Here is a 16,516-nt window from a genome sequence, read left to right on the forward strand (position 1 = left end):
AGAACATACATCTATAGAGTTGTACTTTTAAAGGATGGTTTGTTTTCTGGTGCCCGAGAATCAAACTTTAAGTAGGCTACATTAGTAAGATGTGTTTTGGCTACAGGGCCAGTTTTGCTCCAGGAATTGGGTATTCATTAGCCATCAGTCAGGTCTTACCATAGCTGTTGTGTGTGTCAATGTAATAGCTGGCACTGGGGTCAGTTTGATGATGTTTTAAGCTTGTGCAGAGTTTCCGAGACACAGGGTAATAGCCATCTTCATAGGAGGCTTCTGCAGGGTCCAGGGAGATTTTGGCACATTCTATCACAACATCATGAGTTTCTAGTCTTTTCCACCTGCAGACAGTTTTTGGATCCAAAAGAGTAAGTTAGTCAATTATTGTTACAAACAAGAGCTCCTGGAGATATGAGGAACTGGCTTGTAGGATGGATCCTTTGTTCCAGACAGCTTTGCATGCTCCCAGCCAAAACTGGAACAAGCCACCATACAGAAATTGCAACCAGATGACTTGTGAGAGGGAGTCTCAAAGAGGAGACAAACAGCTTTGACACAGAGATCCATAAAGGTCTGCCATGGAGCACTCTGGAAAGGAGGAACAGCACACGAAGACTTGGTTGATCCTGAGCTTCAGCAGCTGTAGAAATCAGCTCAACTAGACTTGGATGTTGGTAGGCAAAACTTAAGACATGCCAGCAGTGAGGGAATCTTATATAATTTAAGCAAACACTATCTGCAGTGCCAGCCTCAGGTCTGTGTTTTCCTCACAAGTTCTGGGAACGTTTTACACTATTACTACCTCCTTCTTTCTGAAAACTTTTTCTCACTATATTAAGCAGCCAGATTAGACTTGCCCAATATTTCAGGGCATGTAAGTTCACTGTAAAGAAGAGAAAGCACAGAAGGCTGTCTATTAAAGGCTGAGATGCTTTTGAACATAAGATATGTGCAAGATACCAAATCAGAAGGCTTCAACTGGTAGTTTTCTGCCAACTGTACTCCTTATTGGTGCCACCCTCCCCCCTGTCTGGGAGAAGCCTGCAAAACTGAGCATTGTGATATTCAATAGATTCCCATTTAGTAGTATTTTCCTAGTGGCTCTGAAAAGCAGGGCAAGAGCACTACTGTGCAGCAACAAGAGTCAATTTCTCCTCTTCAGTGGCTGGGCCTGTGGAGACAAGAGAAAAGCAGCAAGTGGTGCTGCTGCAGGCAAATGAGCCTATTTCTAAAGAAAACTAATACAGCTGATAATGTTAAGACATACCTGTTAAAAGAACTGATCTGTTAACTGAACCAATATCTAGGTACCAAAACAAGACATACTGAAGCCATTTTAAACACTTAAATCCCACCAGGTACTTCAACAAACAAACGAAAAAAAATTGACCCAAACCTTAAGCCAATGAAGCAGGTCAGTGGTAGTTTCTCTATTCATTTTAAGCACATTCTTTTAGAACTTTATGAGGATGTTTGATTGTCAAGTCACACAATTAAGACAAGATCAGCTGTCGAGTAGAAGGCACATTCTATCCCAGACACCAAATGAATTTGGAACCCAAACACCATTGTTAATGGCCTTTCACAACAGTTCTTGCTGATTCATCCAGCTGTAAGCTGAATGAGGAAAGCCTACGTGTTTATATGGTGTACCTATGAATATGGGTGACAAAACACCACTGGTACACGCAGCTCCTGACAGAAAAAGTTTTGCTGAGATAACCCAGCTAAAAGTTGCTCATTTGTAGTCTTTCCTAATAGCAGAGTGAACATATATACCTTCGTGGGTCCAGTTCATGGTCCTTGGATCCAGTCACTAACTCTGGATGAATTCGCACGTGTTCCATCATTGGCTGGATGAGGAAAAGCAAAAAGAAGTATGTATTATTTGTACAGCATCTTTTGATTGCGCTAAACTACACAAAGCTGATGAGCAACCTACTGATCCCAATAGTTCAGAATGTTACATTTCACAGATAGAAGCTAACACATATCACAGCTTCAAGAGATGATCCTGCTCCAACTGAGATTTCAGTCCTCCAACAGCCAGTTTTATTCTGAGCAGCCCTCAGTTAAATCTGTGTAATGTATTAAACTGGCAAATACCTGCCTTTATACAGCTATGAATTCCTCATGTCAGATAATATAGAGATGATCAGCATTTTACCTTGACTACCTCTTCAAAGGTCTCCAAGTTTTCCTTCATACTGTAGTGAGAACGCAGAAAGGAGACAAAATTGCAAGGATACATTCCATAAAGACGATGAAAGAGAGCATAAACGCTGGCATGAAGATGGACAAGATAAATCTCTGCCACGTGACCTGGAAAAAGTAGTTATAATCTTTTTTACTACATTGGAGACAATAAAAAAGCTTTCAAGAATGCAAGCAAAGTAATTTTAAATTTGAAGTGTTAACCTGAACAATTCTTCTTAGATACAAATAGTCCCCAAAATTGTGAAGTTTTGAAGTTCTCTCAGAGAATAGGCAACACTTAAACATCAGCTCACAGCAAAACCAGGAATTAAGATATGGAACATGAATTCCAACCAGCACCCTGTCATCCTCAAAGCACAGCATTTCCTTTATTCAAGTTAAAACCTAAAACCCCTCTAAATAGTGAGCCAGAGTTTGCAAGACTGACTGATTAAAAGAGAAAACTAAGGTTTGTTTCACTTCAAAGCTAAAAAAGCCCATAAAGTTTATATCCACAAAAAGTAACAACAGTCTTCCAATGCTACTTGCAATGCAAAATGGCCCTCTAAATAGCATCTCTATGTGCTTAACACAGCATTTATTCAACAGCCACGAGACACTGGAGTTATCTATGTATGTGTTAGATATCAGACACCTCATAACACATTCAGCAAAAGCATTTCATCAGAACCAGTACTATAACTGAGAAAACTAGTTTTACCAACACTTTCATGACTACTGATAGCTGCACATTAAAAGAAATTCTTACATGTTGCTTCTTCCCCCTTCCCACACATACCTGGGAACCTCAAATTCCCAAATATCTGCCTCAAGTGTTAGCATTTTCCCTTCTCTGACCATTAAGATCAATCTCTGCTTTTTGTCATCACCAGGGTAACATATCAGTGAAATTTCATGTAGCAGCAGCACCACATGGAAGAACCTAAGAGACTTCAAATTTTGAGCAAAGAAGCACACCCCAATGCTCGCTATCAAAGAGCAGAATAGCTTGTGGGCTTAATACATAATTTTCTGCATTCAAATAATCTCAGACCATTAGCAGTGTCACAAAAGAATGTGCTCACCAACTGCGTAAGAGTCACAAGGATACCACTAAACCATAACTGCATGCAACAAAGATGAAATCTCACCTGGATTCTGCAAGCACCAGGCTGAGAGACGCCCAAAGATACCAAAGAAATCATGAAGGTACTGTTTGCCAGACTGAGGAATCATTGGCAACATGGTTATTAGCACTAGGACACCTGTTGTGAGTACTACTACATCTGTGTCAGTCTGCAAGAAGGGAAAAAACCTGCATTAGTCAGTTAAAAGCACTGAACTTCATTTTTTCCAAGGATGAAGTGAACACTGAATCACCATCATGGAAAAAGTTCTCTGCTTTGACAGTCCTTCTGAAACCTACCATAACTTAATGAACTAGATTATTGTCTCTTTCATCCAGACCAACTCTCTGGAAAAAGATGTGGGATTCTTGCTCCTACTCTGCTGCTGTGTTTCTGTATAAAGACTTGACTTAGTTAAAAAGGGAACATCACCACAGTTCTACAACTGAGAAGGAAAAAAGTTACTGCTATGTGAAGCATCTTACATATCACCCTCCTCCTTTCCCAGAGCTAAGAACACACAGCATTCAGAGCCCAAGAAACTGCAAATCTGATCAGGGTATTCAATGATGTTGGCCAATTACCAATGCACGAGTTAAAAGCTTTTCTATTAAACCTGTTTGATGACTCTAGCTGCTAAGCATTTCATAAAGCAGGAATTCAAACAATATTGAGAACCCCACAGCTTACACTGAGAGAAAGGGACATGGCAGTAAAAATGATGAAACAGTAATAAAGAATCAGATTTTAGGACAGAACACAGAAAATGTTCAAGCTCTTTCCCAGTGTGGTCCCTAATTGCTTCCCCAGCTTAATGCACGTTTTCCTTGGTAGATCCTCAGCTTTGTTGGGATAGGTGTGCAGCACAGGGAAGGCTGTGGCTGGATGCCACTGAGCTGGCTGTGGGATCTCCCAAGAGCCACTTGGACCAAATGGACATACTCAGCGTTACAGATTTCTCTTCCTGTGTGTTACCTACAGCCTCTACTTTCCCTCAGTCAGACATAACCTCTAACAGCACACTTCATGTCCATCCCCACCCTCTCTACACATCCCTAGCACTTCCACAACTCTGTTTGACCCAACCAGCTTTCTGACGCACTTCACTCCTCTCACAATCTGATAAGACTCACACTGAAAAGGATAACAGGCACATCAGGAGTTCCAGTAACAGCACTTATAGGTTCTTTGGTAGTTACAAATTAGTCGTGTTTTTGTTTCGAAGAGCACTAGCACTTGACTACATCATGCATTTTAACATCACTTAAACCACTAATACAAATTCTTCACTATCATATCCAATTATGTTATTGACAACACATTCCAGGTCTCAAAACACTTAATGTTCTTTTTTCACTGTTAAAATACTGTACAGCATTATAGCCTATAACTTCATAGATGGGGGAAAAAAACAAAACACAGGGAAAGGGCTACGTCCTTGTAATCCTCCAAAACTGCAGCTAAGAAGGGAAAGTCTGCTAATTCCAAAGTAATTTCACCATGGGATAGTCTATTCCATGACCCATCTACACTACAAGCAGACTATAATACCTCACATGCATGAATTTCAGAATGCATTAATGGGAAGTTATTCTATTTCTCATTAAGTTCATACTCAAGATATCCATCAACATCACTGTCTTTAAATCACTCTTAGAAAAGATGTAGTAAACTTTCCTAACAGTCATACAGTGGCAGTAGCTTTTAGAAAGAAGAGCATCAGCAATAACAGGATCAGCACAGAGTATTTAGTTTATATAATTCCACTGTTGCTCAGTATTTTAATGAGAATTTTATCTCTACTCATAGTTTAACTAAATGATATCAAAACAGAAAACAAATGCCTTGCATTACAAGAACATATGTTTACATGAGCTGTACAAGTGTTTTATGGACAACATCAACTGTTCTTACCTTGAGACATTTAAGTAATGAAAGTAGGAGAGGTGCTTGAGACAGCTTATGTTTCCATGATGGTTGTCGTCTTATCACATGCCCCAACAGAGAGAGAGTGGGTAAACGGGTAGCAGCTTTGCCCATGTATTCATTAATTTTGTCCAGTAGATGCTGATAGAGGATTTTGCAGAGAGGTAGAAAAAGGAAAGGTATTTATATTTAACTGGTATACATTATTTGTCACCAATCTATATTCAGCAGTTTGCCATTGCCAATTATGGAAACTATGGCCATTTTACAAATATACACGATCCAATAGCAAATAAAACCCAGCAATAAATTTAAGCCTGCTGGTAGTGAAATGCAAACAATTCAGTGCAGAAGCAGTTACTGCACTTCAAAATGTTCATTATAAATAATCTAGTCAGCAGAAATAAAACAATTTGTAGTGCCATTCTCCATCTATTTAAAAATCCTTGCTTGCCCTTAAAAAAATACTCAATTTGTTTCAGGCTAACACAACCAGCACTCAGGCAGCAGTAGCACTGCAAAGAGGCAACACTAACCAGCAGAAAACTCTCTTTTACAGAGGTTCTTGATTTGGTCAGTTTAAGCAACCCAAAAAACAGAGACCTTTGACCTTTTTTTAAAACTTAACTACTCTTACTATAGAGATACACCACCTCTATAACAAGGTATACCAGAAGACAAAAAGAGTTCTAACAGATGCGGTTTAAAGGCTGCTTCAATACCAGGCTAAAATCCACCATACTTAATATCAAGATGTTTTTACCTTGTCATGAGGCTCTTGCAGTGTGGACAGTATATGCAGTGCCTGCTGGGAACTGGTTTCCAAGTAATAGTCCACTAGGTTGTTCACAAGCATGGGTCCACGGTCTGTTTGTTTACAGCAAGAACAAAAAACACATTCTCAATACACTAAAAATGAAGCCTCAGTTACAGAGACATTGCACAACTTTTTAACAACCATTACACAATTTATAACATACACCAATACGTAATCTTTACCAGACCTTTAGGAAATGAGACCTCTCAACTACATTTTCTAGTTCCTAACCATTCAAGCAATTGCACTCGGCTCGGGAAAAGCAACTCAGTTTTAATAACTAACAATTATTGTCCAACCCTAAAAACCCAGAGGGAGATGAACGGCAAAAGTATTTAACCCAGTACAGGTAAAGAGTTCAGGAGATAAAGCAGAGAAGTTTCAGCAGATAAAGGAGAGAAGCTCAGGGACAAGGGCACTGCCGGTGCTCTCATGCTCTGAATATGCTCTATTAACATAAGGGATGCCTTAACAGCAGTAATCATTTCTTCAAGAAAGTCAGGGTCTGTTGTCTGGGTTTTTTTGTTGTTTATTTTTTGACTGAACAAAATCCCATGAGTTCACATAATATGGATGAAACCCAATCCTTTCTAGAAATACTTGACAAAAAAGTTTCAGCAGCTCGTAACTTGAGGTTATGCCCCAGGAAAAGCCAGTCATTTTATAATAGCATTTTAACAATTACACAACAGACCTTCCAAGAGGCATGTCATTAAGCAAAATGGACAGAAGAGAAGCTTCAATCCTTAAAGCAATTTCAAATCTAAATATCAAGAGCTCCTTTCAAGTTGCATTTGCAAAGACTGTGTTTGATAGAACAAATCATTATTCTACCTTTATTGGCGTAAAAGCAAAACCCTTCTTCGAATTACATAAAAGGATACATACCACAAATGAGATTATCTTTGAACGCAGCTGTTATATCTTCCAGGACACCCAGAATTGGAGAATCCAGCATTGGGAGGAGCTCACCAACGTTTCCTTGCTGTGCCATGATGCACGTACTGACATGAAGGTGGAGGTTAAATTTTCAGGAGTTCCTCATTGGTGCCTCTCTACTAGACTAGGAGAGAAGAGAGAGCAGATGACAGATGAACGAACCTTCCTTTTTCCCTTTCCCATCTTAGATCCCTCATCACTTCCCTATTTCTTTTCTGCAGTATTGCCTATTTAACAATGAAAGGACTGCTGGAGTTTTTCCATCTGCAATAACAGCTATAAGAGAAAAGTTTCCAAAGAAGCCAATGTCACAAGTAGGGTTTTCTTCACCTTTTTAAAAAAGACATTAATCTGCTTTGCAGAACACCTCACCTCGCACGTACAGGCTGCCAGAGCATTCTGTTACCATTTTTTTTTTAATTTGCTCTCCAGGTCAGTCAACTAAGACTAAGGTTTTGAATAAAATGCAAATAGCTCCCTAGAATTATTCCACTCTTGCTTTCTTGCAGCAATTCCTCCTCAAACAACCTTTAAAGACCTTGGCATAGTGGTCTTCACTCCGGAAAACATTCACTCCGACATCCTTTGCCACTCCTGTGGCTGGATTAGAAATTCAGTGCCCTTGCCTTTGCATTATTGCACACTAATAGATGTGCTTCAATACTTGCAATGTGGCCAAGTTGCAGCTGTTAGGAAACTCAGTTTGGGTTACTACAGCTGCTGTTCCTTGGCCACTCTGTGCGTAGTAAATCACAAGCTTAGCAGCACAACATGCCTTGTTTTCACACGTATACTTTGCGCATTATATATTAAAAATTCCACAGTGCAAACCTGCTATAAATAATTAAATGCAATAGTGTGCAAATAACATGACTGGCTAGTTTCACAGCACTAAGCAGTAAACCTAAGCCATTTGAGGCTTTCAGGAGTTCTCGCAGCAGCAAGGGAGGAATTCAGGTATCACATAGATAGATATATATAGATAGATATACATAGATACATATATGTATTGCAAATTGAATTGAGTTTTCTTCATCCATAAGAATCCAATGCTGAACCTTCCCCAGTGGCAGAAAGAATATGGCTTCACATTACAGCTAATTTTATTAGCAAGGCTTTCTTCTTTCCTCCTACTTCTAGCCAACATGCAATTTTCACTTCCTCCGTGGAAGGCAAGACGGACACGAACCAAGTTAAGACACAAGATTTTTTTTTTACTGCAATTATGTATACAGCACCTGTTCTGTGGATGAGTTGAACTTCTGTCTGCAAGGCTGTCAGCCGCACACCTTTCATGATCACTAAGAAAAAAAAGCATGAAGAGGTTAACAAAAGGCATGGGTTTTTTCTTCCTTATCAAATCTTGTGTACTCAGAGCAGCACTTGGTTACTAAGCACAGCAGAGCTATGTGCCTCCTGCCTGAGGGAAGTCAGCCCTTAGCTTGAAAAACACCACAGGGTGTTGCACAGCTTAACCTGTGGACAGTTCTGGCAAGGGCAAGCTGTGCAACTCTGCCTCCAACTAGATGGCTTTCACAAGACCGTAGTTTTATACCGTGAGCCTTCAAAAGCTGCTAAGGAGTTTTACTTACGATAGGTAAAATCTTACACAGAAGGAAGTCTTCTCTTATCCTACCAGAGTTTGAACCCAGAATAATTATTGTAACAAAGTCATTAGGTTCTAGTCAAAATATTGTTAGATATTGCCCAAGGACCACATATCAGTGCTCTACTTTAAGTGATGATGCTGTAATTACTTGCATACATATTACTTTCTTGAAAACATGTTTAACAATGTTACTAGACAGCAGGAGTTAACCTGTCTACCGCTCTGTCTAAGGGTAAACTTTGTGACTTGCAACATATCACTGTGCAGTTGCAGAACTGCCCAAGGTCACTTTTATTAGGGCCACAAGACATCAGCTTACTTAATCTGGCACCGACTGCAAATTCAAAGGTGATAATATGGCACCACACTCAAAACAGGCATTTCATTAGCAATAAACTTTCTTGAAGTATCCCAGTAATCACAATTCCAGACACAAAAAATCCCCTTCATCCTCAGTTTTGAATGGTCATAGCTGCACAGCTGACAGTCCAAATAACATTTCAGTTCATCTACCGGCAGCTAGCACTCTGAAGTATTTCAGATTCAAATGCTATTTCTTTTCACATCCCATACCGGCAAGAACTTAAAAACTGCAGACTTAAATCTGGCTGGTATTGTAAGCAAGGCTTTCAACTAAAGATAATAAAACAGAAACCTGGGGTGGGGGAAAAGAGTCGCTTTTCACTCAAATACAGAAGGGATCTCAGTCTGCTTTCCAAATAGATTAGGGCTGGGATTTGTTGTGGTTTGGGGTTCTGTTTTGCTTTTTTCACTCTACATTGTGCAGACTTCCCAGCTTCAACTGCATCCTCAAAGCACTTGCTGTTTAGAAGGCAGGCAATGTTCAAAGAGTGACACCATCCTTTCAGAAAGTTTAAAGCCACTCATCCATGCAACCTAAGGCATCAACCTTCCACTTCGTTACTTAATTTCAGGAGTCAACTGCTTTTTTTAGTTTCTAGTAACTGCTGTAATATTTAATTTACTCAATTAAATTATACAAGATATCCAGAACACCTGCAGAACTACATACAAGGAAACAGCTTACTACAAAGTCATCTATGCCTTTATTTCTGAGAACACTACCCTTCTGACTGTAAAGGGCATGGTACTAAAGGTGCCTCAGTGTCTATCAGGATACAGTTTAGGTTAAGCAATAGCTTTCCAAGTAACATGAATTAGTTGTTTAAAGCCTTGTTAACAAAAGAAGTGCATGACCACACCCCCAAACCAGCTGCAAGCAAAACCTGTTTTGAGAATTAAAGCAGCATAAATGCCAGTCTCTGCTTTTTTACCCCATAAAGACCTTGTCAACTCTGTTTTCTTTGATTCCCTGCTCCCATTAGAGTGAAAAGAATGGTTTTTTTCCTTATTTGCCTCTAGTAATACTATTATACTTGGACCAGATCACACCAGTAAAAACCTCAACAACAGGTTTCGCTAATTCTGATATTGCTAGAGGAAAAAACTATGGCACAGAGAAATGAAGAAACACACCTCCACAGACACCCTAGATGGGTTCTGAAGTCAGGTTCAACGATGCACTTGCAGACAGATGGGAAAAACACCGGTTTAAGTGTTCAGTAGGTAAGAGGATTTCAAACTTTATGCTATTGGCCTGACAGCACGCACAAACACTACAATCAGATAAAAGCAAGGCTGATAACGCAAGCTTAGCTGCCAATAGCTATGCACATAGGAAACTAATAATTTCCCAAGCTCCCTAAAGTAATTAAAACAGATGGGTCAAGTGACCTTGTGCCAATAAATGCAGCAGTTTAAATCAACTTGTCCATCAGTCAATCATGCACTGAAGTACCTTACATAAAGCAGAACAATTTCCACTCCGAAAGCCCATACTCAAAATCTTAATATAAGTATTTCAAACCACATCTGAAAATGGGACAGGATTACACATAGGTACATCACTAGGTAGAAAGTTTATCTGCTGAACTTACAGAAACACCAACACAATGCTATCACCCTGCTATACACAAACAGTCACACTTGAAAAGAAGCAAATCACAGCTTTCTCAACACAGGATCTCTTGCAAAGCCATTTGTGAGGAAAAGGTTTGAAACCCTAAGTAAGACTCAGTCTGAGATCCTCTAATCATATCAGTCTGCAATGAAACAAACCGGGGAATCCTAGAAATGGTCTTAAATCACCACACACTTTTTAGAAGCAAAGACAGATTAGTAGATGGTTTACAGGCAAGAGGCTTTTAACTTCAACCAATTCAGTTCCCAGTGCCCATGGAGTCAGTGTGACCAGTTTCACTGGTAATTTGCCATGTGATTCTCAAATCTCACAGATAAGGAACTTTTGACAGGGCAGGTTGAGGAACTACCACTACCTTGAAAAACAGCAAGATCATCCATCAAATGCACAGTATTTTGTGTCTGGGACTGATACATCATCTGTGGTGAGGTGACAGAATCCTCCTTAAATCTTTACAGTGTTATACCATGACCACGTCTTTCTTCACAAATACACACTATACGTGATAAGTCTCTTCAATGCTTTCAGCCCTCGCTACTGCAATCATTCCCTATTAGAATTTCCACTTCCCTGTAGCCATTCTCAGAAATGACAGGATTAAAACAAAGTCAGTAATTTTTCTATATGGTTTGAATCACTGATTCTTCAATATTTTAACCTCACTGGCAGATACAAACATCAATTATATTCACAAGCTTTCATAAAAACAGATTTTAACAAAAAGCAGTAATTTTTAGAACCAATACAACTTTGGAGCCAGCTTATGGGAGGAAAAGGAGAAGTCAACAACCCAAGAATCAAATTGTTTTAAAAATTGTTTTCAGTACCTATTTTTAACCCCAGCACAATATTGTTAAGGTACAAACTCAAGTAAAGGAAATAACTGTAGAAATATTCCTTGGAAAAGACTAAATAGAGACAGCAGAACATTTCAAAGGATTACGACTTCTCTAAGTATTTCTGTCAAGAGATGTTCTGTTCAGTGTATTTTTATCCCAAGCCAAAGGAAAAAGCAGCTGGTAGTGCCAGTTATGCTCCTTGGAGGGGTGGGGAGGAGGGGGACACACTTGACACACTCTCTCTCCTCCCAGAATGCCCTCAGCATTCACTGTAACAAGGCAGAAATTCAAACAGCAACAGCTCTTATTCTAGGGGGTGGTGTGGGGGATCAACATCAGCATTTCATCCCTCCTCATTCATCCCAAGTTAAACGCAGGGCACATCAGTGAATGGTTATTCCTCCTACATGCCAAGAGAAAGGGGGATTAGACCACTGCTGGCAGCAATGAAGTGAAGCCAAAGCTCAGGACTCAAAACTTTCCCACCTGATTTCTACTGTAGGTAAGGCCAGGTCCTCAGGTACCGCACTGGCAGAGACCATGAGTGAGGACAAAGTATTTTACAGCACTCGTGGTTTTCGAAGAAAAATTCAGATGGATGACAAAGCAGCCCTTCTCACTCAGATCTTGGAAATGTTTGTCATGAAAAGAGAAGTCTTGCTCCATCCCATCTGATATACAAAAATCCATTACAGAAGTGACACGAGCAATGCATGAGATGTGACAGTAGGGAGAAAAAACACAGGGTCGTAACAGGAAAGTGAACAGCTGATCAGTTCCTTGTTCACCACCCAGAAAAAATAAACCAAAGCACTTCAAACCTCAGTTCAAACCGATTGTTACCATTGGCAGTATAATTAATTTATCATAATTTATCTATTAATTTTTAAAGACTGAAAGTGGTTTCTTCCAGTGGCCTCTAACTTTCTGGTTATTTTAAGATCTGATACAAGACCCCATTATTGAACTTGATAATTATTTATAGTTATAACTCGATATTACATTCATTCTCACATACTTCATTACTGGTGTTTAACCGATGTGGGTACAGGAAGATCACAAAAACCCAATAACCTCAAACAAAGAGAAAATCATATTCAGCAGTTTTTAAGATTCTTTTGAAACTACACTGTGCTACTACACCATGCTAATTGCTACCCATCACAATTTTGTCAGAGGGAAAATTGTTTAAAAGCCATGCATGCCTAAAAAAGCCCAAACATGGCAGGGCTGACACTTAACCCTTTGGCAGAAGCCACGTGAACAAGACAGTTACTAACCTGAAAGGGAATTATTGTAATTTCTCACACACAACTGCATATATTAATAGCAAATAAACTATTGAGAACAAGGACTGTTCTTCTATGCCAGTTTACTTAACATCAGAAAAACAAGTTCAACTAAAAAAATCTTTATAAAAACAATGAGCAGGAAAACACAGGGCTCTACTTTGCAGTAACACAGGGAGTGAGACTCTTAAATCTCTGCAGCTAATTTTTGCCTTTACACATATCCAGAGCTCAGCTGCCACTCAGTACATCTTGAGACCATCCCAAACTACCTTATGTGGAGGCATTTTAACTGCTCCAAAAATTAAAGTAGGCTTTATATAGAACAATACTGAATGATGTGCAACTTTGTAATTACAAACCAAAAAGAACACCACCCAGGAAAGTGACAGCAGTTCATCACTGTAAAAAGTTTGCTCTGTACCTTAATGGGTTACCCAAATAAATGCTTATGCTGACAAAGGAAGTATCATTATTTGTCCTCATTATGTTTATTAAACTACACGAAAAAATAGCAACTGAACACCAGATCAAGATCCTATGCTATAACACTCTTTCAAAAAATATACACTTATCTGCAACACATCATAAAATCACCTATACTAGAACAGACCTCAAGAACATCCAGTCCAACCATCAGCCCAACCCCACCCTGCCAACTAAGCCATCTACATGCTTTCTGAACCTCTCCAAAGATGGTGACTCTTCAGTGCTTCACCACTCTTCTGGTAAAGAAACTTTTTTTTGTTCAAACACCAAAACATCTGCACTTGGACAGTGTATCTCACTAGGAACCCTTGGATAATGTTACTTTTTAACTCCATAAAAGTATATTCTTAAGTAACAAAGAGTTAAGGATCCAAGTTTAAACGCCATCAAAGATAAAATCATAGAAACACAGAATGGTTTGGGTTAGAAGGGACCCGAAAGCTCACCCAGTTCCAACCCACGGGCAGGGACACCTCCCACCGGATCAGGTTGCTCAAAGCCTCATACAACCTGGCCTGGAACACAAATGATTTTAATTAGTGCTTATCTCATGATACATTAGATATTCTGACTATATTTTCATCTAAGTAAGTCCATGCAATTCCTCACAACGGCAATTTAATACTGGATTGACTAAGTTGTTAAACAAAAAAGTCAGAACAAATGAACAAACAACAACAAATTAAAGGAGTGTTTTAGCAAGAAAAAGTTTTAAGTCCATTATTTTATTTCAAGCTTAAATGTGACATAGCTGTTCCTGATAAGCAGAGGACCTGATTGCTGCTTAGGAAAACGAAGTCAACTGCAGACTGAAGTATGTACTCCCAATGCTTGCACTAATTATTAAAACTGCCTGAGTTTTCAGAGATTCAGTTCCTACTTGTTCACACACATAAATGGAAGAGGAATTTTTCCACCTAATGAGATAACTTCAGTAGTGCTTTGATTACAACAGATTTCTAACAACTTACCACAGAAGTTAATGTCAGGAAACTACAGGATCAGCTCATGCAAAGAATGAAAACCTCTGTATTAGCATCCACTGGAAGGTTCTATAGAAACAGCAGTTCTAGAAACAATTTTGCACACAAAACCCGATCCCAGTTTCTGTGTCATTTCTACGGGTTTTGAGTCACATACTCCTTTAAGGCATGATCTTTCTGTCACTCATTGCCTTGTAAAAGACTCATAAAACAAACAACGAGAGAAGCAGTGACTGAGTAGACAGAACAATGACATAGGTTGCATCAACAGCAGATAAAGGGTGAATGCTTCAGAACTGCAGCCTTTCAAGTTCTTTGGGATAACAGGAAGCAGAATGTTTTCTTGCAGAAGTAAACAACATCCTGACTTCACATCAACTCCCCACAATCGAGGAAACCTGAAAAGCTTTCCTCACCACAGGGACAGACTTGTAACTACTTCTATGCCTAACTTCACACAAGAGAACGGTCTGAGGCTGAGCTCGCTATTTAGCATTTGTAATGGAGATGCAGCACCTTTATATATAATCTAATACATCTTATATAATATTTCAGAAGCATTTGGACAGTGCCCTCAGACACACGCTGTAAACTTTGGGGTTGTCCTGCACTGGGATAGGAGTTGGCCTCGATGGTTCTTGTGGGTCCCTCCCAACTCAGGTCATTCTGTGATTCTGATCCAGCGGGAGGTGTCCCTGCCCGTAGCAAGGGGGTGGCCCTGGCTGATCTGAAGGTCCCTACCACTCTACAATTCTATGATTTTTCGCCCAAAATGATAACGGCGCCTTGACTGAGGAGGGACTGGGGGGCCAGCACCTTCAGCCCCACCCCCCCCCGCTGGGGAGTGACCACGGGCAACTCCGTTTGGGGAGAAGAAAAAGGGACGAGGAGGGAACATCGCCCCCCGGCCAGGCTTTACCCTCGCCACCCACACCCCCCCGGCCCCTTCCCTTTCTGCTGCCGCCCCCTCCCCCGGCCCCCTCTCCCCGCCGCCCCCGCGCCCTTCCCCGCCGCCCCCCCGGCTGCCCCGGCTCTCGCCCCGTTGGGGGAGGAAGGAGGAGGCCGAACGCACTCACCTCTCCCTCTCCTCCCCTCAGCTGTTTACCACTCAGGGCTCCCCTGTCCCACAGGGCGCCGCCATCTTGGCCCGGCCTCCCCCTCCCATTCTCACGCCTCTTCTCCCTCCGAATCCCTCCGCCGCACAAAGTAGTCCCGCCTCACCGCTCCCCCTCACCGCGACGCCGCGCCCGTCTCTCACTGCGCCTTCCTCCCCCACACTTCAAGGTCTTTTCTCCCCGTGGGGGAACGGGAATGGGGTGACGGCCGCCACCACGCCCACCCGCGCTCCCGCGGCGGAGGGATCTGAGCGAGGGGAGCAACGCGGCCGCCCGCGGAGGTCGCGTGACTGGGGGGGCGGTGCCTCGAGCGGCCCCGGGCGCGTCACGTGGGGCGGGGCGGGGCGCGCGGCCGGTAAACAGCGGCGGGGGGCGGGGGCGGGGGGCAGCGGGAGCGGCCCGTTACGGGGCTGGAAGGGTCGGGGCCGCAGAGACGTGGCGGTAAAGAGTCACAGAATCATAGATTCACGGAGTTACAGAGCCACAGGATCACTGAGAGTCACTGGGACAGGGAATCACAGAGTCATGGAGTTAAAACAGCCACAGAATCATAGATTCACAGAGTTAAAGAGCCACAAAGTCAGAGGGCTACAGGGGCACAGAATCACAGAGGCACAGAGGCAGAGAATCATCATGGAGAGCCACAGGGTCACAGAATCACAGAGTCATAGAGTTAAAGAGCCACAGAATCGTATATTCGTGGAGTTATAGAGCCACAGAATCACAGAGCCAGAGAGTCGCAGTTAACAGAGCCACAGAATCACGGAGTCACAGAATCACAGAGCCAGAGAGTAACAGAATAAGAGAGTCATAGAATGACCTGAGTTGGAAGAGACCCACAAGGATCGCCAAGCCCAACTCCTATCCCTGAACAGGATAACCCCAGCTCCCACTAAGGGAGTCCCAGAGGGACCTGGACAGATTGAGAATGGGCCCACACAAACCTCGTGAGGTTCAACGTGGCCAAGTGCGAGGTTCTGCATGTGGTCAGGGCAATCCCAAGCACAAATACGGGCTGGGTGGAAAATGGACTGGGAGCAGGCCTGAGGAGAAGGGTGCTGGTCGATGAGAAGCTTGACATGAGGCAGTAACGTGCACCCATTGCCCAGAAACCAACCATATCCTGGGCTGCATCCAGAACAGTGGGACCAGCAGGGCAAGGGAGGGCATTCTGCCCCTCTGCTGTGC

General features: G+C 41.7%; 1 protein-coding gene across 4 annotated transcripts in view; it reads right to left on the minus strand.

Moving 5' to 3' along the window:
• Positions 1–15,438, minus strand: part of TSC1 (TSC complex subunit 1) — a 28,066-nt gene extending 12,628 nt beyond the window's left edge. For 3 of the 4 annotated variants that reach the window (XM_069873248.1, XM_069873250.1, XM_069873247.1), the window contains exons 1-9: positions 15,290–15,438; positions 8,241–8,303; positions 6,952–7,126; positions 6,010–6,113; positions 5,235–5,387; positions 3,345–3,489; positions 2,165–2,319; positions 1,777–1,850; positions 160–338 (exon numbers count right to left, since the gene is read on the minus strand). In XM_069873248.1, coding sequence (XP_069729349.1) covers positions 160–338; positions 1,777–1,850; positions 2,165–2,319; positions 3,345–3,489; positions 5,235–5,387; positions 6,010–6,113; positions 6,952–7,057 — 916 coding nt within the window. In that variant the 5' untranslated portion in view covers positions 7,058–7,126; positions 8,241–8,303; positions 15,290–15,438. Of the gene's footprint in view, positions 1–159; positions 339–1,776; positions 1,851–2,164; positions 2,320–3,344; positions 3,490–5,234; positions 5,388–6,009; positions 6,114–6,951; positions 7,127–8,240; positions 8,304–15,289 lie in introns of those variants that run through there. The other variant, XM_069873251.1, reaches the window with a different exon arrangement.
• Between the last annotated feature and the right edge of the window lie 1,078 nt (positions 15,439–16,516).

This window comes from Phaenicophaeus curvirostris, chromosome 20 (genome assembly GCF_032191515.1).
Source record: "Phaenicophaeus curvirostris isolate KB17595 chromosome 20, BPBGC_Pcur_1.0, whole genome shotgun sequence".
NCBI classification, from domain to species: Eukaryota; Metazoa; Chordata; class Aves; order Cuculiformes; family Cuculidae; genus Phaenicophaeus; species Phaenicophaeus curvirostris.